General features: G+C 42.7%; 2 protein-coding genes and 1 long non-coding RNA gene across 5 annotated transcripts; 1 reads left to right on the top strand and 2 right to left on the bottom strand.

Annotated features, from left to right (window-relative positions):
- Positions 1 to 1,147: 1,147 nt before the first annotated feature.
- Positions 1,148 to 9,192, bottom strand: LOC135240655 (transformer-2 protein homolog beta-like). Its single transcript, XM_064310443.1, has 8 exons — positions 8,513 to 9,192; positions 4,846 to 4,991; positions 4,042 to 4,207; positions 2,891 to 3,079; positions 2,652 to 2,767; positions 2,209 to 2,325; positions 1,705 to 1,778; positions 1,148 to 1,499 (listed from the first exon to the last, which is right to left on the bottom strand). Exons 1-8 carry the CDS (start codon positions 8,702 to 8,704, stop codon positions 1,489 to 1,491), a joined length of 1,011 nt encoding a protein of 336 aa, XP_064166513.1. The 5' UTR covers positions 8,705 to 9,192; the 3' UTR covers positions 1,148 to 1,488.
- Positions 9,193 to 10,531: 1,339 nt separating this feature from the next.
- senp2 (SUMO specific peptidase 2) lies at positions 10,532 to 18,790 on the bottom strand. Of its 3 annotated transcripts, none has more exons than XM_064311578.1 (18): positions 18,515 to 18,790; positions 18,053 to 18,108; positions 17,628 to 17,743; positions 17,246 to 17,327; positions 16,888 to 16,954; positions 16,602 to 16,776; positions 16,286 to 16,392; positions 15,887 to 15,972; positions 15,582 to 15,639; positions 15,382 to 15,457; positions 15,156 to 15,245; positions 14,628 to 14,777; positions 14,025 to 14,156; positions 13,555 to 13,758; positions 13,164 to 13,243; positions 12,958 to 13,042; positions 12,748 to 12,843; positions 10,532 to 11,873 (listed from the first exon to the last, which is right to left on the bottom strand). In XM_064311578.1, exons 1-18 carry the CDS (start codon positions 18,628 to 18,630, stop codon positions 11,811 to 11,813), a joined length of 1,839 nt encoding a protein of 612 aa, XP_064167648.1. In that variant the 5' UTR covers positions 18,631 to 18,790; the 3' UTR covers positions 10,532 to 11,810. The 3 variants fall into 3 exon arrangements, with proteins under 3 accessions (XP_064167648.1, XP_064167646.1, XP_064167647.1); XM_064311576.1 differs by having other exon boundaries at positions 18,467 to 18,789; XM_064311577.1 differs by having other exon boundaries at positions 14,628 to 14,774; positions 18,467 to 18,789.
- Positions 18,791 to 22,578: 3,788 nt separating this feature from the next.
- LOC135241322 (uncharacterized) lies at positions 22,579 to 25,966 on the top strand. Its single transcript, XR_010325969.1, has 2 exons — positions 22,579 to 23,155; positions 23,291 to 25,966. It is a non-coding gene; the product is annotated as an uncharacterized LOC135241322 (long non-coding RNA).
- The last annotated feature ends 424 nt before the right edge of the window (positions 25,967 to 26,390 follow it).

The raw sequence follows: 26,390 nt of genomic DNA, 5'->3' as shown, positions 1-26,390 counted from the left end.
ACTTTCAGAGGATATCGAACTATCATTTTTACTCAATTCAACACACAACACATTTTGTTCTGTGGGGGGTGCCTTGTTGGGCCATTCAGTGTTATTTTGTAAATGCTGGAGCACAGTATCAAGATGTGTAATTTCTCCAAGTTTTGTCCAAATCGGACCAATGGTGCAGTAAATTAATTTGGCCTGCGTGGGCGCTATGTTTGGCCACTCAGTGTTATTTCATAAATTCCAGAGCACAGAGTCAGGATACATCATTCCTTTGAAGTTTCTTTAAAATCAGACCAGTGGTGTTTGACATATCATGTGTGACAGACAAACTGCTTGTTGCCTGCAGGGGGTGCTATATCGGGCCAATTGGAGTTCTTTCGTAAGTGCTGGAGCACAGTGCAAAGATGCATGTGGAAAAACACCTGGATGATCCCCAAGCCTTTTGGGATGATGTTATATGGACATGTGAGGGAAAAAACGGGGAACGCTTCCACATGGACGACATGGCTTCCATTATGTCTGGCATAAAGTAAATACACCATTTCACAGTAAGAACTTCATACCAACAGTCAAACATGGTGGCGGTAGTGTGATGGTGTGGGGATGCTTTGCTGCCTCGGGACCTGGACAACTCTGCTGTGCTGTGCAGCAGAAAATTCTTAAGGAGAATGTCCGGGCATCTGTCCGCGAGCTGAAGCGTAAATGGGTTATGCAGCAAGACAATGATCCAAAACAGAAAAGCAAGTCCACATCTGAATGGCTGTAAAGGAACTAAATTAATTTAAACTAAACTGTTGCGGCTTCATAATCACATATTTGAGTCACTTGATGGATTACCTAAGGCAACAACAGCAAAACATTATAGCTTAAAAAAAATCTCTCTCTATATATATATATATATATTTTAACTTGAACCACTTATTACCTTTACCTATAACTTTATTACCTTTAAAACCCCTTCAACACCCAAACTACAATTGCACAGGGCACTGGTTGCATACTCTCATCAATAAAACAAGTCCGAATAACATTATTTATAGCACCAGAAGAACCAGCCTGACTTAGCAGCTGGGGGCCATATGCAATGACAGGAACCATGTCAGGAAAATGATAAAATGGCATTATGCCAATACACGGGGAAAAAAGAGAAGACAAATAATAGTGTAAATAAGCAGTTTATTGAATACTGCCGACTTAAAATCACACTGAAGTGGACTAGAGCTCTGCAGTCTTACCAGCCAAACAGGAGCTCAACTTCAACAAAACATGGTACTTGCATACATTTACAAATTTAAAAAATGGGGCAAAATACAGCACAAGGTATTCAGTTCGATAAGCACAGCACAGCTACACCTGGGGCAAAAAGGCCATGTTTGTCAGGGACACAAACTTAACTCAAACAAAAAATTATCCTTACCCAGACCACTCCCACCCCGCCCCCCTCCCATCCCCACCAATCCCAGTCATTTTCAGTGACGAGCGTTCCAAATGTTCAGCTCTTCAGTAATGACCTGTGAAATGAACAAATGCACAGTGAGAAGTGTCCTTATGCTACAAAACTGAAATCAGAAACATCCCTTCTATTTAAACAGAACTTCTCTCTACATACCACAGAAATAGCGTAAAGGGGGCTGATCCACATGTATTGAAGAGGGTGTCAGTATCAAAGCCTACACTATGACAGTAAGCCCACACAAGCACAAGGGCAGTACTTACGGGGGGAGTATGAGCGTGATCGGGATCTGGACCTGTAGGCCCCTCGACTGTAGTATGGAGAGGGGGACCGGCGCCTGGAGCAAGACAACAGACAGTTCAGCACCGTCCCGAGAACCTAGCATGTTTATTCACAAGAGCTAAGCAACTGTCCAATGATCTGAAGAACACCTGCCGAGACACACACCCGGTAAAATTCCAAATTTCACATTCTAAAACAGACTGAATCAGAAGTTTAAAAATTGGAACCAAAACATAAGTGGCTGGAAACAATCTTGCATTATAGACTATTTTTACAGGGTCCCTTAAAAATCATACTTTACAAATTCTATTCATGATATCCTGCAGGAACACTGTACACATATTAAAACAATTTGCCCAAGACCGAACTACAATGAAAACCTTTGGAATTAAGGAAAAAACTTTTTTTAAATTTTTTTTAAAAAGCTCCCTGATCCAAGGGAAACAGCCAATCAGCCTCCAAATGGACATCGATCCGGTGCTCACCGGTAAGATCTGTAGTAGTCCCGATCGTCGTAGCGATCATAGCCCCGGTCATACCCTCTGTCGTAGTAATCCCGCGAGTAGCGCCGGCTAACACTGGGGCCTCCTGCACCTCCGCCACTGCAGCCGACAGAGACGGATTTGGGTTAAGTGCAGTCAAAGCAGCCACCCTTCCATTAATCAGTACTCCTATCTGGACACCACATACTTCACTGATTTTATTGTCCATCACAGGCTATCATTTTTACACAGCAGTTTCTCTAGCACCTTTCACAGTATAACAGTACCATGCCCCCAAAAGCAAAGTGCCTGCAATGCACATTCTTCCCTATATAGTTATTTATTATTATATTTTAGTATTGTGGCATATATTTTGCAAATACGAGGGAAAGGCAACTTGGATCACGGTTTTAAACTTCCTTCCAAGGAGGTTACAAAGCACGCACTATGTTGGCCGCCCCATGTAGATTCCAGGCGTGGGGGTGTGAGGTCTTTTTGTGATTGAGAAGTCGACTCTGATCCTTCGGCCATCCAACTCCATTCCATTGGCACGCTCCTTAGCCTTAAAAATTTTTTTAAAATAAATAAATAAATAAATAAACTTCAACCTCTAATTCAAACGCCATATGTATTTATTTAAAAAAAACAAAATTAAATTAAAAAATTAATAAATAAATCAGTTCACCTCTTTGGAATCCTCTCTGTTCTCAAAGTAGACGAACGCGAAGCCCCTGGAGCGGCGGGACTGCTGATCGTACACGATGCTGACGTCGGAAATGGGGCCGTATTTGGAGAACACCTCCCTCAGATCCCTCTCCGTGGTGTACAAGCTGAGACCGAACACACCCAGGCAGCAGTTGGGATCTGGGTTTGCCTGCGGAAAGCAGAGACACGAATCAGTCCGTGCACCCCGCGTATATACACAGACCTTCGCACACAGCGAGTCTCAAATCATATGAGGAGCCAAACAGTCATGATCACTGCCTTGAGGGTACAATGCCATTACCGATTACAAAATCTACTACACACCAAATGGACACCGGTCACATTCTGAAGAGATTGAAATATTCCAGAATGCAAAGAATCTTACAGCATAATTAAGACAGAATGCTACCCAGAGAATGTGACAATGACGATGACAATGGGTCTCTGAAATTCATGATCCCAAAACCACGGAGCAAATAAATTCTGATTCTGACAAGTTTTTGGGATAACTAAATGGGAAACAAAGGGCAATCATTAAAGACTGCAAATATTTCAACACAGCCATTGCAATTTCGGTAACTTTAATTTTCTCAAATTAAACTGCTTCATCATAATATTAATTTTGTTTCCAAAGTCAGAAGTCAACTAAATGAGGTCAAGATGACATCCCAACATGATAATGGTGTACATGGAAATAAAGACACTAATTTCTCAGTCACATCAGTGTCCTCCATCTTAATACATGCCTTAAATTTAGAATAGATTTACCCAATTACACAACAACACAGTATAATTTTCACAGGAGTGCCCTGGGGCAGATGAAAGCCATTTTAGTGACCAACCTTTAAGCAGGATGGTGGAGACCAATTTTCATGCGATGGGTGCACACATGTCAAACCTACTGGTCAAATTTGAACACAACATCACGCAGAATTAACTTAAATGCAAGCCAGAGCACAATCAGCAGTACAAAAACAGAGACCCGCTATTGAAAGCATGGCAGAGATAGCGCAAAATACAAAATGCGTAATGCGTACAAATCCCATGAGACATCGACCCAAACGTAGTGCAGATTGAACCCCATTCGCGCCTCATGCGCCTGTGCTGAATGGACAGGGCCAGGCCTCCTACCCTGTTGCCGATGTGGCGGCGGCGGTTGGACATGGGCGAGTGGGTGTGGCTGCGGCTGCGTCGGCGCCGGTATTCCCCGCTGTAGGAGCGGCTCCGGGAGCGGCGGCGGTGCGAGCGGGAGCGGGAGCGGGAATAGTGCCGGCGGGAGCTCCGGTGGGAACGCGACCTGCGGGCGGCAGGAAGAGACTCGGCTACAATCCCAAACTTCTGTGACCGAGGCAGGAAGAGAATCGGCTACAATCCCAAACTTCTGTGACCGAGGCAGGAAGAGAATCGGCTACAATCCCAAACTTCTGTGACCGGGGCAGGCAAGGACCCGGCTACAATCCCAACGCTCTGTGACTGAGGCAGGCAACAATCCCAAAGTTCTGTGACCGAGGCAGGCAAGGACCCGGCTACAATTCCAACCCTCTGTGAAGGAGGCACGCAAGGACACGGCTACAAACCCAACCCTCTGTAACCAAGGCAGGCAAAGATTCTACTACAATCCTAAACCACGTGACCAATTAACAGCCAGTTCCACTTTGGCAGCACATTCTGAAGCCTGCGATTTCATAGCCCGTTGGCAGTACAGCAGGTCCAGCTAACCCGGTGACCAACTTAGGAAACAACTTTTCCAGCCCAAGCCTGAGCTGGAAATCTTTGCATGTCGACAAAAGTTAAACAGGTACAATTTTCTGATCCTCACCCACAAATAGTACATCAGAGTCATTAACTCTTTTATTCTTTACCATGCAACGAATCCTTCAAAACAACTAGCCGGGTGCACAAAATTTAGCATCAATTAATGGAAGCGATTCTTACCTAGACTTAGACCTGGAGCGGGACCGAGACTTGGAGTGGGAGTGACGGGACCCCTCCTTGGACAGGGCGGGGGACTGGGCTGGGGAGCGACTGGCCGACTTGCCCGACCCCTGAGGGCTCACGCTCCTGGAAGCCGAGCGGGACTCCTAGACCAACCACACCGAGATACAGCTCAACACCCATGGATCACAGATACAGGTTTTAGACTCATGTCTTCAAATTACACTTTAGATCACTGAAAACCACATATCCCATAATGCTTAGTTTAGGCTAATACAAAAAGCCTGTGCTGTAGGATCAATATCACATCAACATGTACAGTATAAACAATAATCCATCTAAAGATGGTCTGAAAAATGTCTGTTGTAGAAACAGCCAACATGTGTAGACTATAAAACTACCAATTTCACTGATTTAATTTCAACATAAACAAGACTAACCCTGTATAGGAGTGTTTTAATTAGAATAGTGCATGCATGTTTACACAGAGAAATCATACTGGGATATAAACAGACTAGTAATTACTTAGCGCAGTGATCTTATCCCCGAATACTTCATCTTAACTTCATAACTTCAAAAACATTCCTTTTCTTCTTTCTTCAGTTTCAAATTTCTTACTTCTTTCCTCTTCCCCCATTCCTCACACTGCCAATACACTACATGAGGCAGCTTCTTTTCCTTCTCATAATTAGCATGCATTCTTAATTCAGCTTCACACTTCAAATTATTCTCATTAAAAACTTCATATTTGACTTCTTCCGCATTTTTCTTCTTCCAACCTTAACCTTAACAAAAAAAAGAAAAGGATGAAGAATGTATTTATAAAACTACAGTCATAAAATTGAAGCCAAGACCCAGTCACCCCTGCAGCAGCACCACACAACCCTGAATAACACCAGCAGATTTGAAGAAAGAAGTCAACTGAAAGCAGTGCTGACAAAAAAAAACAACACAAATTCCAAATTATACGCTTCAAAACTGACATTGGAGTAAACAGGGTTAAATATTAGGCTTAAAAGCAGATATAAAATGCAGTAGTCACACTGAGCCCCTCAAGTTATGATGCGTGTGCGTCTTATAAAATTTACCGCACTTAAAAACCTACCTGTTTAGGAAAGCCTATAACACTGTTTGATTTACACAGTATGCTCTTGTGTGTGTAGTAGTTTCTCTCTCCTGGTTCCTGGTACATATTGTATTCATTGCTTTGCCCTTGCTTTGTCATGTTCTGCATTGTTCATTTTAATGTACTGTGCAGCGCTTTGGGCATGGGAAAAGCACTTCACAAATAAAATATTATTATTATTATATAAATACATGTTATTAAAAGTTAATTTGTGATTCAATGTACCACAGGTTACTGAGACACTGATTAACAACTGATACGGATGTAAATATTCTCATAGTCAAAAGTCATCTTAACACATATGGATCAATCTAAACATAATTCTAACCTGGAGCAGAATGTTGGAACCACTTTACTTCCAGGCAAGTTGGTGATCAACAAGAGAGAAACCAGTGGTTTTGTTGCTTTTGATGGTCTGACATCATGACACTTCAGGTACTCAAGGTGACTGTTTGGGGGGGGGGGGCTCAACCCACTTCTGTGCAATGAATAAGGTGCTCACAATTTGGATGCAATATTTTAATCCATGTGAGAACTTGTTCCGATGTCACGCATCTAAACGCATAACTCTTTGCCTTTTGATTAAAATGTGGAAGAGCATTTGTATAAAAATGCAAAGTTTGCTCTCTAAAAACACTATTGAACAAGTTTTGATAACCACTCTGCTAGGTCCACATATTAAAAGGGCAAATACTGTGTTTCAAATAATGAGGAAAAACAGCGACAATTAAAATCGTTGTAACTGTAAAGGTATGTACTGTACTGTAAACAAAAGCTGGGTAACAGGAATACTTTGAGCAGATCTTCCAAGGGCGGAGAGATACCCTCCATTTGAAGACAGCAAGTAAGGCTGCTTGTATAAACAGAAAGCAAGCAGGGACATTTTACCAGTCAAGTTTCAACCATTTCCACTTCTTCTCTTCTTTCAAGTGAGCACAAGTAGCAGCAAGAACACTTAAAATGTTTGTCATGAAATGAACCATTAAATATACAGCCACTTTGTGTATCACTTAAATTCCAAATTGAATTAATACCCCCTGCTGCTTTAGTAGTTTAAATGACTCATAAATTGTCTCATATTTATAGCTCTGCGTGTGCAGCTCATGTTCATATTTTATCAGTTGCTTCCACAAATACGGGAAGCATTTTGCAATTGGACTTTAGAATCTCAGTCAAAGCGGTGTCTTCTGCCACAACGATGGTGTTGATCAGCTGTAGTTGAAAGAAGCGACAGCTGGTTGCAGTCCTTCCACACACTCGTGCGCCAGTGTAAATCCTCCTGAAACCACTGACCTTGTAACAGTGAGGCTACTACTATGGTCTACTACTACTACTAACGTTAGTGGGAAATGTAAATTGGATGTTAAACACTATAACAGCACTTTAAATCTGGATAAAATCCGTTGCTTGCCGTCTACTCGGATAGTCAGCGAACGTTTGATGATCCTAAGCGCACAATACTCATTATTTTGGTTCTCAAGCAGGTTATGCAATAGATCAGCGTTATAACATTTGGCTAACATTGAAGTAGCAATTACGACTCTTTCGTGTTACTCTGCCTACATATCTTAAAGCTAAATGAAACTCAAAAAACAATGTGAACTTACCTTTCTCCTATTGAGACGGTCTATATACGCCTATGAATCGCGGACAATTTATCGAGTAATTAGTTTCATTTAGTCTAAATTTCGCTAAATAAAGTTTATCGATACATTTAGTGATAGGTAAAAATTAATTGACCGAAGGTGTCCCTTTAACGTCAGCAAGTCACTATTTCACACGAACCTTGTTGTGAAGCAGTATGACAGCAAAATCCGGCTTTGTAGCTTCCTTCGTCTCTGCTCCCCCACTTACAATTTAATCTATTATATCTGCAATATAAATGACTAATAAACATCAATTCTTAAGTTTATTTTTCAATTTATGTCGGAACAGCACCAGAGCCATTAAAAATGAGAAACCATGACCCCAAGCAGTTCATTACGCTCGTGCAAACCAAGGCGCTTCAAAATAAACATCCGATTACGGTTGCACGCTAGACTGCCGTTACGGCATGCAAGCATTAACTTACTTGCTCAGCAAGAACATAGCTAACCAACATTACGTATCAAGTATTAATCAAGAATAACAAATAATAGTTTGTGTAAGCTAGTATTTTAACACAATTTTGCTAAGCGCATAAATAAACTAGTTAGCTAGCTAACGTTCCCTAGATATAGCTAGCCTTAAGTTGCTATACGCTAGCTACACTAGCGGCAACTAGATTAGGCCGCATCTGGCAGTAATGTTGGATATAACAAAATACTATCTTATGGTATGGGATAGTTGGGCGAAACCGTCAAGATTCTGTAACTGACGACTTCAAAAAACCAAGCCCCAAATGACAGCCTGCGAAGTCGATTATCAAGGCCTGTGATCTTAACATGAAAACAGAAATGGCGACGAGGATGTTTCCCAATGAAAAGAAATGAGGATACCATCTAGCTAACTGCTACAGAACAAACCTGAAACCTTCTTTAATAAAAACATCACTTTACGCACCCGCTCAACGAAATCCTTCTCGTTGTCGCTCATATCCTCTTGATTGAGATTATTTACAACGAATTTATATGACAGCGAGACTGCCCGTTCTCCAACTGCCTCCTCGCTCCTTTCTCTTCCACACGGATGTAACATACTACCAGCGGAAGTGACGAATTGTGATGAATAAAACGCGCGCAGTGTTTTGTACATTAAAACATATCGGCGATATGCCAAAAACCACGGACGGTTAAAATATTAAGAGAAGTGTGCAAATTTGTATTGAGAGGAGTAAGAGTGAAAATAAAAAGATAGTCATGAACTTAAACAGTATACAGAGACCGAGGTAAAATCATATGTTTAGAATTTTAATGGCACAATCTGTTGACACCCCTGCCTATCTTGGCCTGTTTGGTTGGAAGGACTGTATTTACAAAACTCCCATGTGACTAAGATTTCCTCACTTGTAAACTGCAAACTTAATCTGGCCACGCGTAGTCTTCCACGGGCGGTTTGTTTTGTGGAAGCGCAAATCTGTTTCATTGTGGAGACCCTGGAGGTAGCGTTGTGAGATGGTGATATGGGAGAGAGCACAGAGTGCAATCCAGGAGTCATCCGTCTATCCACTGGCAACCGCTATTGGAGTGACCCGCTTTTCATGCTTCGGCGACGGCACAGCCATGGCCGGAGGCATTATGTTTTCGGGTTGTCCGTCCGTCCGATTCTCGTGAACGGGATATCTCAGGAACGCCTTGAGGGAATTTATTCAGATTTGGCACAAACGTCCACTTGGACTCCAGGACAAACTGATTAGATGTTGGTGGTCAAGGTCACTGTGACCTCACAAAATACGTTTTTGCCTTGAGGGAATTTCTTCACATTTGGCACACAGGTCCACTTGGACTCAAGGATGAACTGATTAGATTTTGGTGGTCAAAGGTCAAGGTCACTATGACCTCACGTCCGTCCCATTCTCTCGTGAACGCGATATCTCAGGAACGCCTTGAGGGAATTTCTTCAAATTTGGCTCAAACGTCCGCTTGAACTCAAGGATGAACTGATTCGATTTTGGTGGTCAAAGGTCAAGGTCACTGTGACCTCACAAAACACGTTTTTGGCCATAACTCAAGAATTCATATGCTGATTATGACAATGTTTCACACAAATGTCTAATCAAATAAAGTGATGATATTTTATATCCAAACGGTCAAACAGAGCATTGGCTACTGGTTGGCGGAGGCATACAACCGCAAGGCGGTATTTCTAGTTCCTCATAATTGTCCTGTCGGGAAATTGTTGTTGTAAAAGGGGATGAAGATATATGCTGGGGGATGTCAGAGAACCAGCCAGGGATGTCACCTGTGGAGTGAAAGCTGGTGACAATTCTAGGGGCCCAAAGCTAAAAAAAAAAAAAAAAATGGTACCCTGAATTCATCGCTATGACCCTGCATACACTTCTTTCCATTCCATTTGGGGAGCACCAGAAGTTTTTACGGTCTGCTAAATAGGCTTTTGGAGGTTTGCTTTATCCCAAACGGACCCCAGTACCCGTTGACACTGGTACAAAACATATTGGCAGTTCCTGGGCTTATTTGCATTCACAAAATATCTAATTTACCTTGAGCACACAAAGTAAATGTCACCTCTATTCTTTAGTCCAAACAGTCCAATAAGGAAACTGGGTCATTCATCCAATCTAGGCTCATGATTTTTTTCACAGGCATTAGTCAAAAATACTTTGTGCTCTACTACTGAGGTAGTTCCTATACAATTTTATACTCACATATTCACACATTATTACATATTTAAAACTTTTAGTTATTTTGTGTAAACATCCTCAAGATTAAAAAGGGTAAAGTTAAAGTCATTCTTACCAAAATACACACAGTCTATAAAAACGGTATCTAAATTTCGTACGCCAAACGTGCCACCTTTCATCATAATAATGAGGTATTTTTGTAATCTATTGCTGAAAGAGATTCTGCGGTATCCCCACTTTGGAAAATTCATGCAGTTACAAGCAAACACATGAAAGACCACTTGTTTGCCTTTCTTTTATTACTTGCAAAAATACGACAACAGAAATGTATAGATAGATGCATACAAATATGATGCTTAGACAGAGACACAGTCTTTGTTTTATACTGATATTGTGAATCAACATAATTACATTCAATACGGGCAGCCCTCAGACTATGCAAGAATTTTTTAATGGAAGTCAAAACAAAAATACACTTAAGAACACAAACATATTTATGCAAGAGAAAAAAATAGATCACTTTCAAATAAATACTTCATATTTAGGAATAACAAGTTTAAAAAAAAGCTTGGCCCTATTGATGCTGAATTCTGTGGCATCATCTAGCATAGAAACTAACTCCCCAAACATCCAACTTTGTCACTGTGCCCTGTTAAGCTTTCATTTTACAATACAATGGCAGATGAACCGCTGTAACAACCACATCTAGTTGAAGAAATGCCTGAAAAAAAATCCTATTCAAAGAAAGACAGAGGCAAACCTTCAAAAACGTGAAATAAATAGCAGTTCATTAAAGAGCATTTCTCACTAGTTACAGATACAGGCAGGAGCTGCAGACAGAAAAAAAGTGTAATTCAAGTCATCAGAAATAATAAGTTAAACAGGCCTAATTGGCCCCCAGTTGGTGCCCATATTACTGGTGTATGCCATAAATGATAAATGAATGAAACTATTTTCTCTTGCATGTTTATTATCTGTTCAGTTAAGGCACAAAGGCCCATGTCTCTACACAGGCACTCAGACACACTCTCAACAAAAATTAAGTAAGACCAAATTTCCTGCTTCAAGAATTTGGGAGTACAAGTACCACAAGGTCATACATTTGTTATTCTATTGCTTTGTTTTATTTCCTCGCTTCAAATACTTTTAACATACAAATTAATGCACTTATCTATCGACTAGTCTTGGGGTACATGTTCAAACACTACCAAGCCTTCCCATACTACCTTAAAAATGTAGTGCATAAAGCCAAAGCTGACATTAAGTATACCTGCATCATATTTCCAGTAAAATGACCCTCTCTGACAACTCCAATGAAGATTGAATGTTTTCAACAAAAACTAAACATTTCAGGAAAATTGCAGCTTTCACAAATAGAGTTTTAAATAAATTAACAATAGCTTATCATTTTCCACGTGCAGAGGAATAGAAAAAAAAGAAAAAAAGTTGTGCGATTGAGGACAACGCAGCACGCATCGTCTTGGTGGTTCTGTGTTTTGGTCACGACCGTCATTGTTGCTTGGACTGCTTACTGCCTGGGGGGGGGAGACACCCGGTTTCCTACAACAGCTGCTGGTTTAGGATCTCCCAGATCATTCTGTTCCGAAAGTACGGCATGTGGGACTGAGGGAGAGGGGAAAAAGGGAAAATCAAACTCCAGAGACAGTCATTCTTTGAAAGGATAGGACAAATGGTTCTGCAGAATTAATATACTAGTACAGCAGGACCTTTACAAAATTCTCTCAAGACTAGTGCCGCCACTTAAGACTAGTTTCCACGCATTTTCTTGCACGAGGTTGCCAACAAGAGGTCGACAGGCTTTGCATCAAGCCACATGTCAAACGGTCATCACAACAATTCATCCAGTGACATTTCAGTGCCATTTCCTTGTGAAAATAATTTAGATCTATATTTCGTACTGAAACCTGAAAATGAGTCTTGTGGGAGGGCTGCATTGTCTAGAGTGCACACTAGGTAGGAATAAAAAAAATCTCCTGACAGTTTAAGAAATTGCTGAGCCGAGTTGACAGAAATGTATCTTATTTTTTTGTTGGTCGACATTGTATTCTTTGTATTTCTCTACTTCTCAACTTCACTGAAATAAATTATAAAGAAAAACAGACCATTTAACCATCACCTCCATTTCTGCAATCCGTGTTCACAACCCAACTAGGAATCAACATGCCAAGTCAGCTTAGTTCTCACTGCAAAATGATGCGTACAGCAAAGTGTGCTACATGCTGTTTGGCAATTGTAAGTGGTTGTGGTACCTGAAGATGCACGTGCATGTCAAGACTGCCACAGAGGTGCTCTTGCAAACGTGCAACATTTGGCTGTTTGACGTTAAGCATACTGTACATACAGTGCATGATTTTCTTTCCACTTCCCCTACATGCAAGTGCCCAGTAAACAAGCGCTCAGATTACGACTAATCCTACTAACAAATGAAATCCCAGGACAATGCATCTCAGTGTAAACGGGAGGTAACAGTAAGTACCTGTTTGAAAGTAAGGGGCTGCCCGCGTGCAATGTAGTCAGCGTATTTACAGGCAAAGACGCCACAGTCACTGCCGTTGTTCTGTTGAGGAATCTCCTGTGGGCACAGCCGGAAAAAAAGAAGAAAAAAATACTACTGAGCATCACGAGATATGACCAAAGCAAAATTTAATTTCTTCTCATTTCCACTACAAATGGGTTTCGCAATTACATTGGACTTTAAGCTGGATACGATCCACTTGGACGCATCCAAATCTTTGCTCTTCTTGGCCTTGTATTCATCCTTCAGGTAAAGCCTGGGAAGAAGGAGGGGATCGGCGTAAAAACATTTCTGCTGAGTCAGAGTTCTCATTACAGCACTGAATAATTAAGTTCCACAGTTAATATCAACTCTAAAGCCCATGGTCTGGCACTTACAGCAAAAGGCTGCAGATGTCATCGTGTCTTTGGCCCATAGAGTCATAATACTTCACAGACTTTGCTTTGAGGTCAATCACCTTTGGATTAGAGACAAAATATGTAAATCTCACATATTACTGTCATCAGTATACTCTGAGTATTATCTGCATGCACTTTTCATGCGAGGAACACTACTACAAGTGTATTATTATTATTATTATGCTTAAAGAGCTCAATTCAGTTATATTGGGTTAATCATAAAAATAATGATGTCATAAGTTGAAAGTCCAATTTTAGCATTCATTAAAAGTGACTATTTTCATTGTCTATGTTTAATTGGGGGGGGTGGTAACATGGCCAATACTTTCCCTTTCATTTAAATGTAAAAAAAAAAAAAGTAGCCACTCACTGCAAGAGACCAGTGGACTCCAAGGTGCAGCGGCACCAGGATGATGTCATAGAGGAAGAGGTCCACAGCCTTGGTCCATCGCCGCACGGCTGTGTGACCCCCCCCACGCAGCTTGGGGAAGAAAAAGGTGCTGAAGGCGTACACCTTCCGGCCCCCACCTTGCTCACTGCGAGACATCACCAAGTTCAGGTAAAAATTGATCACCTGGAATAGAAGAATCAACAAGAGAGAAGGCTGGATAATGAATGAATGAATGAATGAATGAATGAATGAATGAATCTGAATGCCACTGTGATGGGCCCTTGAAGAGGAGGAACATATCAGTTCTTTTTGGTTTTATGTTGTCGTTGCTGGCACCACTCTTTCTGGTCTCTGTTAATCGTAAATATTCAGGGATTTGGTTTTCAGGACCTGCACAGGAAAGGCGGGGGTAGAGAAGCAGCCGCAGCAGGAGGAGGAGGGGCTGGTACCTCATCGTTCAGCCAGCTGCCGTCCCGCAGTGTGGCCAGGTCTCTCTGGGTGATCCTCAGCTTAAAGGCGCTGCTCAGAACCAGGTTTGGATCCTTCTGACTCAGCGCCTGACTCACCTCCTGCAGCATCTCCTGTCAATGGGGGACACACAACGTCTGAGCGGAAAGCTTCTCAAGCAGAGCCAGCCCAGTTCATTTCTTTCTTTCTCTCCAGAAATGCAAACGGGCTTCAGTTCAAATCTCACCAGACCTCCTGCTTCCAAGGAGGAAAGCTGTCTTAGGGTCCACTCCTAGTGCAGCAATATGTGCAGTTTTAAGTTATTTTAATGGTTCCCATCATATTTATGAGTTGCTAATGTTGCTAAAGTTTGCCAAGAGCCAGCCAGATCACCTAGACAACCAGTTATTTTTAAACCAGAATCTGTCTGAAAGAACGTTAGGAAGAGAAGATTTGACAACTACTCAAAAAAAAATCTGTAAAACCATCATTATGTCCAGAGTAAGAAAGTCATTTTTAATAGTAGCACTTCAAATAAAAACTGAAGGCTATGAGCTTGCCAATATTGGTGGCCCGAATAACAGAGAGGGGTCTCAGTGGATCACCTTTGTCAGCACAGGGAACTCCTGCCGAAGACCACTGTCGGCTGCTGGCTTCCTGGGGTGCACCGCAAATTGGGAGGGGACCACCAGCCCATGGTCCTCCAGATTCAAACGGGCTGCAATTTCAGAAGACAGGTCCAGGTCCGCAGTCTGCTTCCGATAAAAAGGGAACAGCACCGTCTGATTAAGCAGCTGGAGCAAAGGCTTTCAGAATCATGGGTAATGATCCAGTCCAATCAATTACACCTTTCCCGAGTCAATAATTTCAGGTCCATCCCTCGCCTATGATCTGAGTATTTATCAGACAGCTTTCCAGTAAAGATATGGTCCACTTTCCCCTCCTGTCATAGTTTATGACTTAATGCATATATGGCATATTTTCTTCAACCTAACTCCAACAAGGCCCTCTGGTCAACATCCAAAAAAAAAAAAAAAAAACCTGAATCAACATCCTCACACTTGGGGAAACCCTTTTTTGTTGTGTTCTTCCTGGTACACATGGCAATAAGTTGCAAGCTTTGAGGTGCTCACTTGTACTGCAGGCGTATGCATTTGCGCAGTCACATGCAATGATGTAGTGCCTGGCAGCTCTTCTCTGTGCCTGACAAGCACATCTTCGGTCTACAGGCAAACAAGCAAACAGCGACAGTTTTTATTTCAGACAGAAAAAAAACTCCTGCAATAATACCACAATAGCATATAAGCAAATTATACAATGTGTGGGACCAATTTATTATGAGAGCTTTGATTTCCTTACTTTTTCTTTCATAGCTGGCTTGCTGTCCACTTTGCCATATTCTGAACTTTTGCACCTAACAAGACAATCGCGCCATCTGGTAATACACAGAGGGAATTATGGTAAAATTATATTAATGATAACATTAGTAACAAAAAATGTAATTGTTCAAAATACTCAAAACATATATTCCCGTGCTTCACATTAAATAAAAAATTTACCTTTCTTTAGTTTGCCTTGTCAAGGAGTTGTCTCTCCAAACTGATGCACCCAAGTTTGCTAAAGACAAAACCAATACTCAACAGGGGTACCATGCAGAGAAATGTATTTTTCAAAGTTGAATGACTGAATCTTAGAAAAGATTCTTTGGGTCTGCAGGTCGTACATAAAGGAAGAGATTGTGTCGGGCAGGTACAAAATAACCTCAGAGATAAGGACCTCAGAATTTCAAATGCGCTCATATCTCAGAGAGTTCTACTGTAGGTCCAACACAGAGGGATTATACCTCTAGTGAAAGAGAAATTACCTTTCATTGGTCCAGGCTTAGGCGTGCTTGTGTTACAGGTCCTGCTGAAGATGGCCGATTTGTGCATGTCCAAAGGGAGAGGTGTTCTGAAATGAGTTGACAGTAAAAATGATCCTTCTTATAAAAAACGAAACAGCGGCTTTTCATTTCATAGCAATCCTATGAACGCAAATACAAGCAGTGGTCATACTCCCGCATTACACCTGACATTAACCGAACTTGTTTTGCCATTCAAGCACATGCTGAGGTTGCTAAGACGACACAGCTGGCTAACTGACAGGCGAATATCAATCCTGAGCAGTCTCGGTAGTGATTAAATGACCAGGTGTCATGGCAGGAGATGGTGGTGGGAAGACTGCAGGCCTTATCTGCCTCTCCAGCCTGTGCCACAGAGCTCACATGAATGGTTTCACGCGTCCACAAGGCAGGGGTCTGTTGTTGGTGTACTTCTCCGAGACCATCTCCACCAGGAGCCTGTAGTGCTCCCGGTCTCTCTCTTTCAAAGCCTTGAGGGGGTGGGGGTGGGGGGGTGGGAATCAGAAACCATAATTACATCACAGAACACCTCTTTTTTTTTCTTTTTTGCAAGAAATTTTGTTATAATTCACAATTTTTTCATTAACAGGGACAGACTATCCACAAGGACAATACAATACTATACACTATAATAAATCCCCACTCTGTTATATATATATACCAATATATAACTGTCTACCTCCTCCACCGCTAGCTGGGGTTTATAACTCTGTGGCGTCAGGGCCATGAGAGGGGGTTCTGGGTCGGACGTCACTTGGCCACCCAGATCAGGCCGTGGGGGGAGGAGCTGAAGGGACTGCCGGTGGTGCCTGGCTTTGACCTTCTCAGAATTTCCTGGGTACAGCATTGTTCCACTGGGACAGAGGACGAGAGGTCACCACATGTGAGTTTTAGACAAAGACACAGCTTTCACTTTGCACTCAGCTTAGTTTAAGCAAACGGGTGATCAGTGAAAGCTGACTTACTTGTGCTTCCTGGTTGAAGGCTGAGGGCTTTGATGAAAATGCAGCAAAGCCCTGTCCATCGGTTTTTCTGCGTAAACACAAGACCATACTTCCACAAATGGTTCCTTCAGTTTAAATATTATATTTATATTTTTTTAATGGGACATCCACTTTGTGTGATTGAAGCTGTCAGTTCAGAATCAGATTGGGAGTGTAACAACATTAAACATCCCAAACCCTTTCAAAAATAATATGACTATTAACCTACAGCCAGAAGTGCTTTTTGAAACATTCAAAGTATTTTAAAATACTGCACTATAAAAATCACATTTTCTCAGTTTGTGATTGGGAATACTCCTAAATGAGGATTCACCCTTACCCCTCTTTACATCCATATTACTGATCATGGAGTTAAAATGGTTGTTTGAGATCTCATCGACTCCCACCTCCTCCTGACAGACCTAAACAAGACAATCATTTATTATACAGAAAGCTCTTTAAAGACATTCAAACATTTACAGATTATTATCTAATAAACTTTTTGTCAAAGTTCCTACAGTGTATAAGGATTAAGCCTTAAGGCACTGGTTGAATAAATCATCAGATTAGAATCAATTCAATGTAGACAACCTTCAATTGAACATGAACTTAAATTTTGTAGTATTACAATTTGTGATGACGTGCAAAATGCAATAATTTTATTTGCATGGTAGATCAAATTGGTAATGAGCCTAAATAATCCTGGTGACTAAGTAACGCACCTCATTAGGAACACAAGCCTTTTTTCTCTCAGAACGAGCGTCTGCAAATGGGTTCCGCATACGAAGCAGTCCAGCAACTCCTGCCACTGTTTTCCGGACAACGTTGACCACTACATCTGGACAATAAAATACAATTACTGAGTGAGGCTATCCACTGATACGTACGTTTCCACAAGTCCATAGACCTTAAACACGGTTCTCCATACCCAAGCACCATAACGAGTAGGGGAATCCAACAGATTCATATTATGGTAACTCCTACCAGAACACTCATTACCACATGCGTAGTTTTAATCACTGTACTGGGCGGAGCTTACGAACAATCTGTTCGTTAGGGTCGTGAAGAACAATTTACTTGCTCGCTAACCATAAAACACTAGTCGTAGCAGGTCTTGTAGCTAAATAATGTCTAGTAACGTATTCACCTCTTTTGGGTCTTTTAACTTCCAAGTGTTCAGCTCTGTCATCGGGTGAATGGACACTAAAAAACAAACAAACAAGGTAGCCGACGTCAACATAGTCAATGTAGCATACAGAATAAATTCTGGCTATGCACTTTGTAACTAGCCAAGAAGCTTTCTAGCCGCTACGGATAAGTAGATACACCAGAACCTCAATATGTGTAGGGAAACTCGTCATACCCGTAACTTTTCAAAAAGTGACAAAATGCGTTTACCTCCATAGACTATATAGCCATCGACAGCCAACTAGGGAGTTCGTGAATTAACGTTAGTGAGTTAATATAGACTATCGATAGGTACGTGTTTGACATATTGTGGCTAACTAACGTTAATGATCCAGGTATTATTCAGTTAGTGAAACTGGACAAATACACTGACCTCTGGTAATTCCGTTTAGTGGGTCTGCTGAGGTTCTCCTGTACCTGCCTGTTAAGAGCCCCTGCTGTTGGCAGCTGTAGGTTGTTCCTAGGCCAACTCGTACACCTTTGCTCAATATGAGGTCCGAAAAACGACGATATGCTGTCAACTATCCATTCATACATCACAGACCACCACGAGAAAATGGGCACCGGTTGGTTCGTCAGGGCCAGGTCTGTTCAAAGATTAAATAGACGAGCATGTACGAAATTAAGAAGTCGAGTACCATAAGCTACTATAGGTTTGGAAGTTGCGTCACCTCAACTTCCGTTTGTGCAGCAGTAAGGAAGCTTCCCCCTGAAAGTAATATTTTTCAGCTTTGATCTCTATTTCTGAAATGTTTTTGAAATGTGTTATTTCAGTGTACAACAATCGCTACCAAATTGTCTGCATTATATAAACAGTGTTGGTATTTGATTTACACGCATAACTTCTCCCAACACAAACGTATTATTTGGAATAACAACGACATATTGCATAATAATAGATACTTATGATTCGAACATTGGTTTAATAATATTCTGCTGTCGAGTAGTTCTGTGTATGAACTGCTTTATGAAAGAGGGCCGCTGTTTAACTATGAACAATTTCTATTATAACAAAATACCATTTTACGCCCTGCTGATGTAAAATAACGGCAAAATGATTACAATTAACTTACCTAAAATATATTATTTAACCCCCTGGGCTAACTGAAATCCTTCTATTCTTATTCACATTCTAACTCTTTGCTTATCACAATCTGGAAATCATGACTGTTCAGCTGGTGGTCCAGGGGCCAATAATTCTGGCCCTTTGATTATTAGGGACAAAAGTATAATTTTTATACTGAACTCCAGGTCCCACGGGCCACAGTTTTGCTCTAACCATGCACTATACCACCTGATTTCACTCCTGAGATTACTTTCTGAAACAAGGAGGTAAAATAAACAGCGGAATTATGTGGGTAGAGCATGGTTGGAGCAAATATGTGCAGACACTGTGACCCACAGGACCTGGAGTTCAGTAGCGCTGATTTAGCTGCATCCAAAAATGAGTGCATTGGACCCAATCGGACAAGGAGAAGTCTGAAGGAGTAGGACTATGTCTAGGTCTGCATCTACACAGTGTAAGCATACTTCACACTACTAACAAGTGCAATTGTACATGACATTCTGAAGGCATCTACTGATATTATTATTGTATTTTTCTTTTGTGTTTTTGTAAAACAAAACTCTACAATGAAAAATATATTTAAAAAGCACGCAGATAGAAGTGATATAAATAACATTACATACAACAGTTATCTGAAAGAGCTACAAAACAAAATGGAAAATGATTTTGGGATTGGGTCAGGCCACTGTAATGCCAATGAAAAAATGCAAGTAGGCCATTAGATTTGTGGCCACCAACATCGGCCAGTGGCAGTGACAAATGTGCACTAAATGTGCTTGAACCTGCCACATGCTTTACTGGTAGAAGGAAATGAGCAGAGAGAAATGGACCCAAGTTTCCACTTGAGGGTGGTGTTGGGAAAGAACACACAGGGTGAAACAGCAACATAAGGGAAGGCTTTATTTCTCCAGCAAAGCTGCAGGACTGTATGTAGTAACATATGCCTCCCTATCTTCAAATTAGTGTGTGTTTGTGTGTGTGTGTGTGTGTGTGTGAGACTGTTTTTTGGGGGATACTGGAGGTTGTAGAATTTGTCACTGAGCATGCTTCGGTGCCAGCGGTATATATTGTATAATCATTAGTGAAATTTGAACTATTTAAAATAAAACTATATGGTTACGTTGGTCCATAAGTGTCTGAAGTGTACAGTAACCCTAAATAATTCAGTGATTATTTTAAATTATTTTTAGTAAATTAGACACCTAAACCCAGTTGCTCCCAACGAGCTGGTTGGCACCTTGCATGTGTGTGTGAATGGGTGACTGAGAGGCATTCATTGTAAAGCGCTTTGTGCAGTTGTCACTGGAATATGTGCTATAGTATATAAAGTATATACTATACTATATATACTAGTATATAGATATATTTATCAACACTGGAGATCTGAACTATCTCAACATTAGCCCCATCAATTCTGATTCTGATGGTCTTTGTGACATTTAGATCAAGATTATTGTCAGTGCACCACTCAGTGAGACTAGCCACTTCCTTTCTGTAAATAGACTCATTGTTGTTCTATATTCCCCTATCACTGTTCAATCATTTGCAAATTTAATGCTGCAATTGCTGTTATCTCAATAAATGCTGAGCTGTAATCAATATAGCATTCAAACATAGGTATCCCATGGTCAACATGTATGGAATGGCATCTGTAATAGACCTGTTTGTGTATGAAGCAAACTGATATAGGTCCAAGGGGATTACAGATTTGACGTGTGACATTACCAGTCTGTCTCACAGGAGCTACACATGCTTTAACAGCACAGTAGGGAATGCCATCAGGCATTCTCTCTCTCTCTCTCTCTCTCGTTCTCTCACCCTCTCAAAGATCCTTCTTGCATCAGCCTCAGAGACCTCAAATGCAAATCTGACTTGAAAGTTTTCATTGGAGTTTCATGATGGTTCATCTGAAAGTGGGCTTAAAATGTGTTCAGATCATTTGGCAGTGTGGCATCAGTGGTGGCTGCCCTGTTTATTTACGTATTTATTTATTTTCAGTTTATATTGCATTACATTACAGGCATTTAGCAGACGCTCTTATCCAGAGCGACTTACACAACTTTTTTACTTAGCACTTTACATTGTATCCATTTATACAGCTGGATATATACCGAAGCAATGCAGGTTAAGTACCTTGCTCAAGGGTACAACGGCAGTGTCCTTACCCGGGATTCGAACCTGCGACCTTTCGGTTACAAGCGCAGTTCCTTACCCACTGTGCCACACTCCGTCCACACTCCGTCCTTAGGCTATATCCAGTAGCCTAAGGATCTGAAGCCCTTGCCACACATACACAGAGTCAGAACTCTGATACTCCAGTCTAACACAGTTATAATAATCATAAAGAAGAAATGTATTTTCCACCAGGGCCGGTTTTAGGATGCTGTATTAGGGTGGGCAGGTAGAAATAATAGTTGGGCAACTTGGGCGCAGTTTCGTCACTAGGATTGGTGTCACCCAGTGCGCTTGACGGGGGGACGGGGGGACAGGGTGCTGTTGGATGCTGTCCGGTGGAGGGGGGGTGCTGGCGGACGTGGGCGTGTTATGCATTAAATTGATATAGCACTTCTCGTCACATTAAAGACCATCTTGCAGGTTATTTTTTTACGAAATGTATACTTAACCTTGTCTGTAAATGACCATTTGAAAAGTGAATGCAGGCTTGAATAATTTTTACAAGACATAAGGGCGCACATTCAGAGGAACTAGTGGCGGTTTTGAGCAAAGCTCCTAAAAATGCCTTTTTTTCTCAACATTGCGTCATATTAGCCCAATGTGCAGTAGTAGTGAATCTTAGCGATCGTGATATAGTGAGTTGGTTTTTTTTTCAGTAGTTTTATATTGCATTTCACCATGTATCATCATGGTAAATTATTGTGTTTGTGCAGTTCCAGCCTGTCAGGGCATCGAGCACATTAGCTTTCGTGCCTGGGTGCGTTTTTGTGCAAGTGAAGGGACTTCACTACTGTATTTGTTACAAAATACTTCTGCCGGTATTAGACAACCAATACTAGTTTTGTTATAGCCTGATACATGATAGCAAACTTTACAAAAAAAGTGCAATTGGACTCAGCTGTGCAGGACCCGCAGAAGTTCTCCTAGAGCGGGCTCAGTATCTGTTTTTTACATTACATTACAGGCATTTAGCAGACGCTCTTATCCAGAGCGACTTACACAACGTTTTTACATAGTAACCATTTATACAGCTGAATATATACTGAAGCAATTTCGTAAGTACCTTGCTCAAGGGTACAACGGCAGTGTCCTACCCGGGAATCGAACCTGCGACCTTTCGGTTACAAGCCCAGTTCCTTACCCACTGTGCTACACTCCGTCCCCTCCGTCCACCTCCGACTCCGTTTTTTGCCAATAGTGTAGCTAGATTAGACTTCTACCTGTTTTGTAGTTTGCCCAGCATAAGTTTTGGTGTTTGGTTGTGTAGTATCTTATTAGTCTCATTTGCTCTGACTGCATTAGGCAGGTATTGTGTGGAGCTGGTTAGCTGCTTGGCTTGTGGGGTAATTGCTCAGTCATCAGCTGCTATTCATTTGGTAATTAGGGCTTGTAGTCTGGCTTGGAGCGACGCTAGCGTCGCTCCCTCCCAGTTAGTGTTATTGCATCTCTATCCTTCTGCCATCACCCTTCCTATCACTACTCCCTGTCCTCACTGCTATGCTATGTGTCAACCCCATCCCAACCTGTTCTCTCCCCTACAGAACTCGCTTCCGCAGGCGAGGCGACGGAACCTCTCCAACCTTCGCTATCCCTCATTGACCCTCTGTGACAACTTCACAGTCGCAGGAGGGCTATGGAACTGCCAGTCTGCTACGTGGAAGGCTGACTTCATTTCAGCCTACGCGTCCCTCCTCTCTTTACATTTCCTTGCCCTCACTGAGACCTGGATCACACCAGGCAACACTGCAACCCCTGCAGCCCTCTCCTCCTCCTTCTCCTTCTCTCACACCCCCCGCCCATCTGGCCGTGGTGGGGGCACAGGTTTGCTGATCTCTCCCTCTTGGAAATTCTCTGTTCTCCCCCTCTCTCACCTCTCCATCTCTACCTTTGAATACCACTCTGTCTCAATCACCTATCCTGTTAACTTGTATATTGTGGTTATCTATCGCCCTCCAGGGCCCCTGGGAAGCTTCCTCGATGAGCTCGACACCCTGCTGAGCTCCTTCCCAGAGGATGGCACCCCACTGATCCTCCTGGGAGACTTCAACATCCACCTTGATGCCTCCCACTCCGCAGCCTTCCTGCCCCTACTCCACTCATTCGATCACTCCCTGATGCACTCCCCACCAACACACAAAGCTGGCAACCTCCTAGACCTGGTCATCCTGAGGAATTGCTCTTCCTCCGATCCCACAGTGACCCCTCTGCACCTCTCGCTTCTAGTGTCACTGCTTCACTCCCCACTCTTGAATCCTTCTCCAACCTTCCCACTGACTCTGCATCCTCCGCTCTGTCTTCCTCGCTTTCCTCAGCACTTGACTGTCTCTGTCCTCTAGTCTCCAGGCCGGCACGCTCGTCCCCTCCCAGTCCGTGGATGTCTGACCCCCTCCGAACCAACCGGGCCAGCCTACTTGCAGCGGAGAGGAAGTGGAGGAAATCCATGGCTCAATCCGACCTGTCTGCCTACCAGTCTATGCTAGCTACATTTTCTACCTCTGTAACCTCTGCTAAAATTAATTATTATCAAACAAAAATTCATAAATCTGCCTCTAACCCTCATCAACTGTTCTCCATTTTCTCTTCTCTCCTCAGCACTCCTCCTTCCCCACCTCAGTCCTCCCTCGCTGCAGATGACTTCGCAGTTTTCTTCGATGAGAAGATTGCAGACATCTGCAGCTACTTCACGTCCACCGCCACCCTTCCCCACTCCCCGTCTCTGTTCCCTCCCCTTGTTTCTCCACTTTCTCTCCCCTCACTGACTCTAATGTTTCCCAGCTCCTACTCTCCCACCGCCCTACCACCAGTGCTCTTGACCCCATCCCTTCCTCTCTCCTCCAGACTATCACACCTGACATCCTCCCATTTGTCACCTCCCTTGTGAACTCCTCCTTGTCCTCTGGATGTTTCCCCTCTTCTTTCAAGCTGGCCCACATCACCCCACTGCTGAAAAAGCCCACTCTGGATCCCTCTGTCATCTAGAACTACCGTCCTGTTTCCCTTCTCCCTTTCTTATCCAAAACAATTGAACGAGCTGCTTCTAACAAACTCTCCTCTTTTCTCTTATTGAAGAACCTCCTAGACCCCCACCAGTCCGGCTTCAGACCTGGCCACTTGTACAGAGACCGCACTCCTCTCGGTCAGTGCGCTTCACGCCGCACAAGCAGCCTCCCATTCATCTGTCCTGATCCTCCTAGACCTTTCTGCTGCCTTCGACACAGTCAACCACCCCATCCTCCTGTCCTCCCTGGCAGCTATGGGGATCTGTGGCACAGCACTAGACTGGATCGACTGCCACAGGAGTTCCCCAGGGCTCAGTCCTTGGTCCCCTCCTATTCTCCCTGTACACCCAATCTCTTGGTCCTGTAATCTCTGCCCATGGGTTGTCCTATCATTGTTATGCCGATGACACCCAACTCTTTCTCTCCTTCCCCCCCTCTGACACACAGGTCTCCGCTTGCATCTCTGCTTGCCTGAGGGACATCCAAAGCTGGATGGATAACCATCATCTTAAGCTGAACCCAGGTAAGACAGAGATGATCTTCATCCCTGCTCCATCCTCTAACCTCCTTGACTTTTCCACTTCCCTAGGGGACACCGTGGTGTCATCATCACCCACCGCAAAAAACCTTGGAGTGGTGATGGACAACAGACTGTCCCTCTCCCAGAACATCACGGCGGTGAGTCGAACGTGCAGGTTCTTCCTGTGCAACATCCGGAGAATCCGCCCCTTCCTCACCACCTACGCAACCCAGCTCCTGGTTCAAGCGATGGTCCTGTCCCGCCTGGACTACTGCAACTCGCTGCTGGCTGGTCTGCCGGCATCCGCCATCGGACCCTTGCAGCTCATCCAGAATGCTGCAGCGCGTCTGGTCTACAACCTCCCCAGACATTCCCATGTCACCCCCCTGCTCACTGACCTCCACTGGCTACCTGTTATGGCTCGCATCAAATTTAAACCTTGGTGCTTGCATACCAGGCAGCTAAGGGGTCAGCACCAGGCTACATCCAGAGGATCATCAGACCCTACACACCAGCCAGACTTCTCCGTTCTGCCACCTCTGGACGCTTGGCACCTCCCCCTCTTCGTGTCTGTACTTCCCGCTCCCGTCTGCTGTCTGTCCTGGCCCCTCGCTGGTGGAATGACCTCCCTGTGACGGTCAGAACAGCAGAGAATCTGACTACCTTCAAACGCAGACTAAAGACTCATCTCTTCAGGCTGCACCTCTAGGCTAATACGATCACGTTAGTTTTTATTTGGCAGGATTGTTTTTGTCTGATTCTGATTAGGCAAATGTGATTTCAGTGCTAGTTTGTACTTGGCAGGATTGTTTGTTTGTTTGCTGAACAGGTTACTCTACAGGGTTGGAGTCCTGATCTATGTGGCCACTTCTGGCACTACGATCTTTACTTAACTCTAGTATGTTTCTTTTGCACCTCTGCACCTTGAACTAATGCACTTGTTGTACGTCGCTCTGGATAAGAGCGTCTGCTAAATGCCTGTAATGTAATGTAATGTAATGTACAATGTTGTGATGTGAACACAGCGTTAATATCGTTAGCTAACGCCCATAGATACTTGTTCATTCTACAGTCAATATCTGTGACTAAATATTGAATAAACATACAACCTTACCATTGGTTTTACGCGTAGACATGTCGCTTTTGAGACTGAGTGGTCATATATTGTCTTGGACAATCCGTTTGTGAAATATACGCGTATTTGTGACGCCTGGGTGCCTTCCAAAATAGCTGTGCGTAATACCACACGTGTTGATTAAGGTGTTGTCACCCTTTTTAGTACGGTCTGGCTTGATTGACAATTCATTTATTCAGTAGGTGAGAGTATAAGCTTTCTAACGATGTATAACATGTCTATTTTCGCTTTTGGATTAGCGTTTTATAGGTCAGCTTAACCAAATATTTTCTCATCATGGCATTCACTTACGCACACTCTGGGGTAGCATTAAAAGACGCTGCACCTAACGAAACGTTGTCAAAGATTTTTCCTAATTTCTTGGAAAATACTATTATTATTATTGAGGACATCTGGGCATAG

This window comes from Anguilla rostrata, chromosome 15 (assembly GCF_018555375.3).
Source record: "Anguilla rostrata isolate EN2019 chromosome 15, ASM1855537v3, whole genome shotgun sequence".
NCBI classification, from domain to species: Eukaryota; Metazoa; Chordata; class Actinopteri; order Anguilliformes; family Anguillidae; genus Anguilla; species Anguilla rostrata.
The sequence above is the reverse complement of the archived record's forward strand: the minus strand, read 5'-3'. Positions and strand labels throughout refer to the sequence as shown.

What these genes read in the sequence shown, in the direction of transcription:
- LOC135240655 (XM_064310443.1), bottom strand. Translation starts at nt 8,704, where the DNA reads ATGTACAAAACACTGCGCGCGTTTTATTCATCACAATTCGTCACTTCC. An exon ending in AGAAGGATTTCGTTGAGCGG is followed by an intron (nt 4,992 to 8,512) that starts GTGCGTAAAGTG and finishes TGGTTGGTCTAG; the next exon opens with GAGTCCCGCTCGGCTTCCAG. An exon ending in CGCTCCAGGTCTAAGTCTAG is followed by an intron (nt 4,208 to 4,845) that starts GTAAGAATCGCT and finishes TGCCGCCCGCAG; the next exon opens with GTCGCGTTCCCACCGGAGCT.
- senp2 (XM_064311576.1), bottom strand. Translation starts at nt 18,630, where the DNA reads ATGTATGAATGGATAGTTGACAGCATATCGTCGTTTTTCGGACCTCAT. An exon ending in TAATATGGATGTAAAGAGGG is followed by an intron (nt 16,955 to 17,245) that starts GTAAGGGTGAAT and finishes GTGTTTACGCAG; the next exon opens with AAAAACCGATGGACAGGGCT. An exon ending in ACAAGGCAAACTAAAGAAAG is followed by an intron (nt 15,458 to 15,581) that starts GTAAATTTTTTA and finishes GTGTATTACCAG; the next exon opens with ATGGCGCGATTGTCTTGTTA.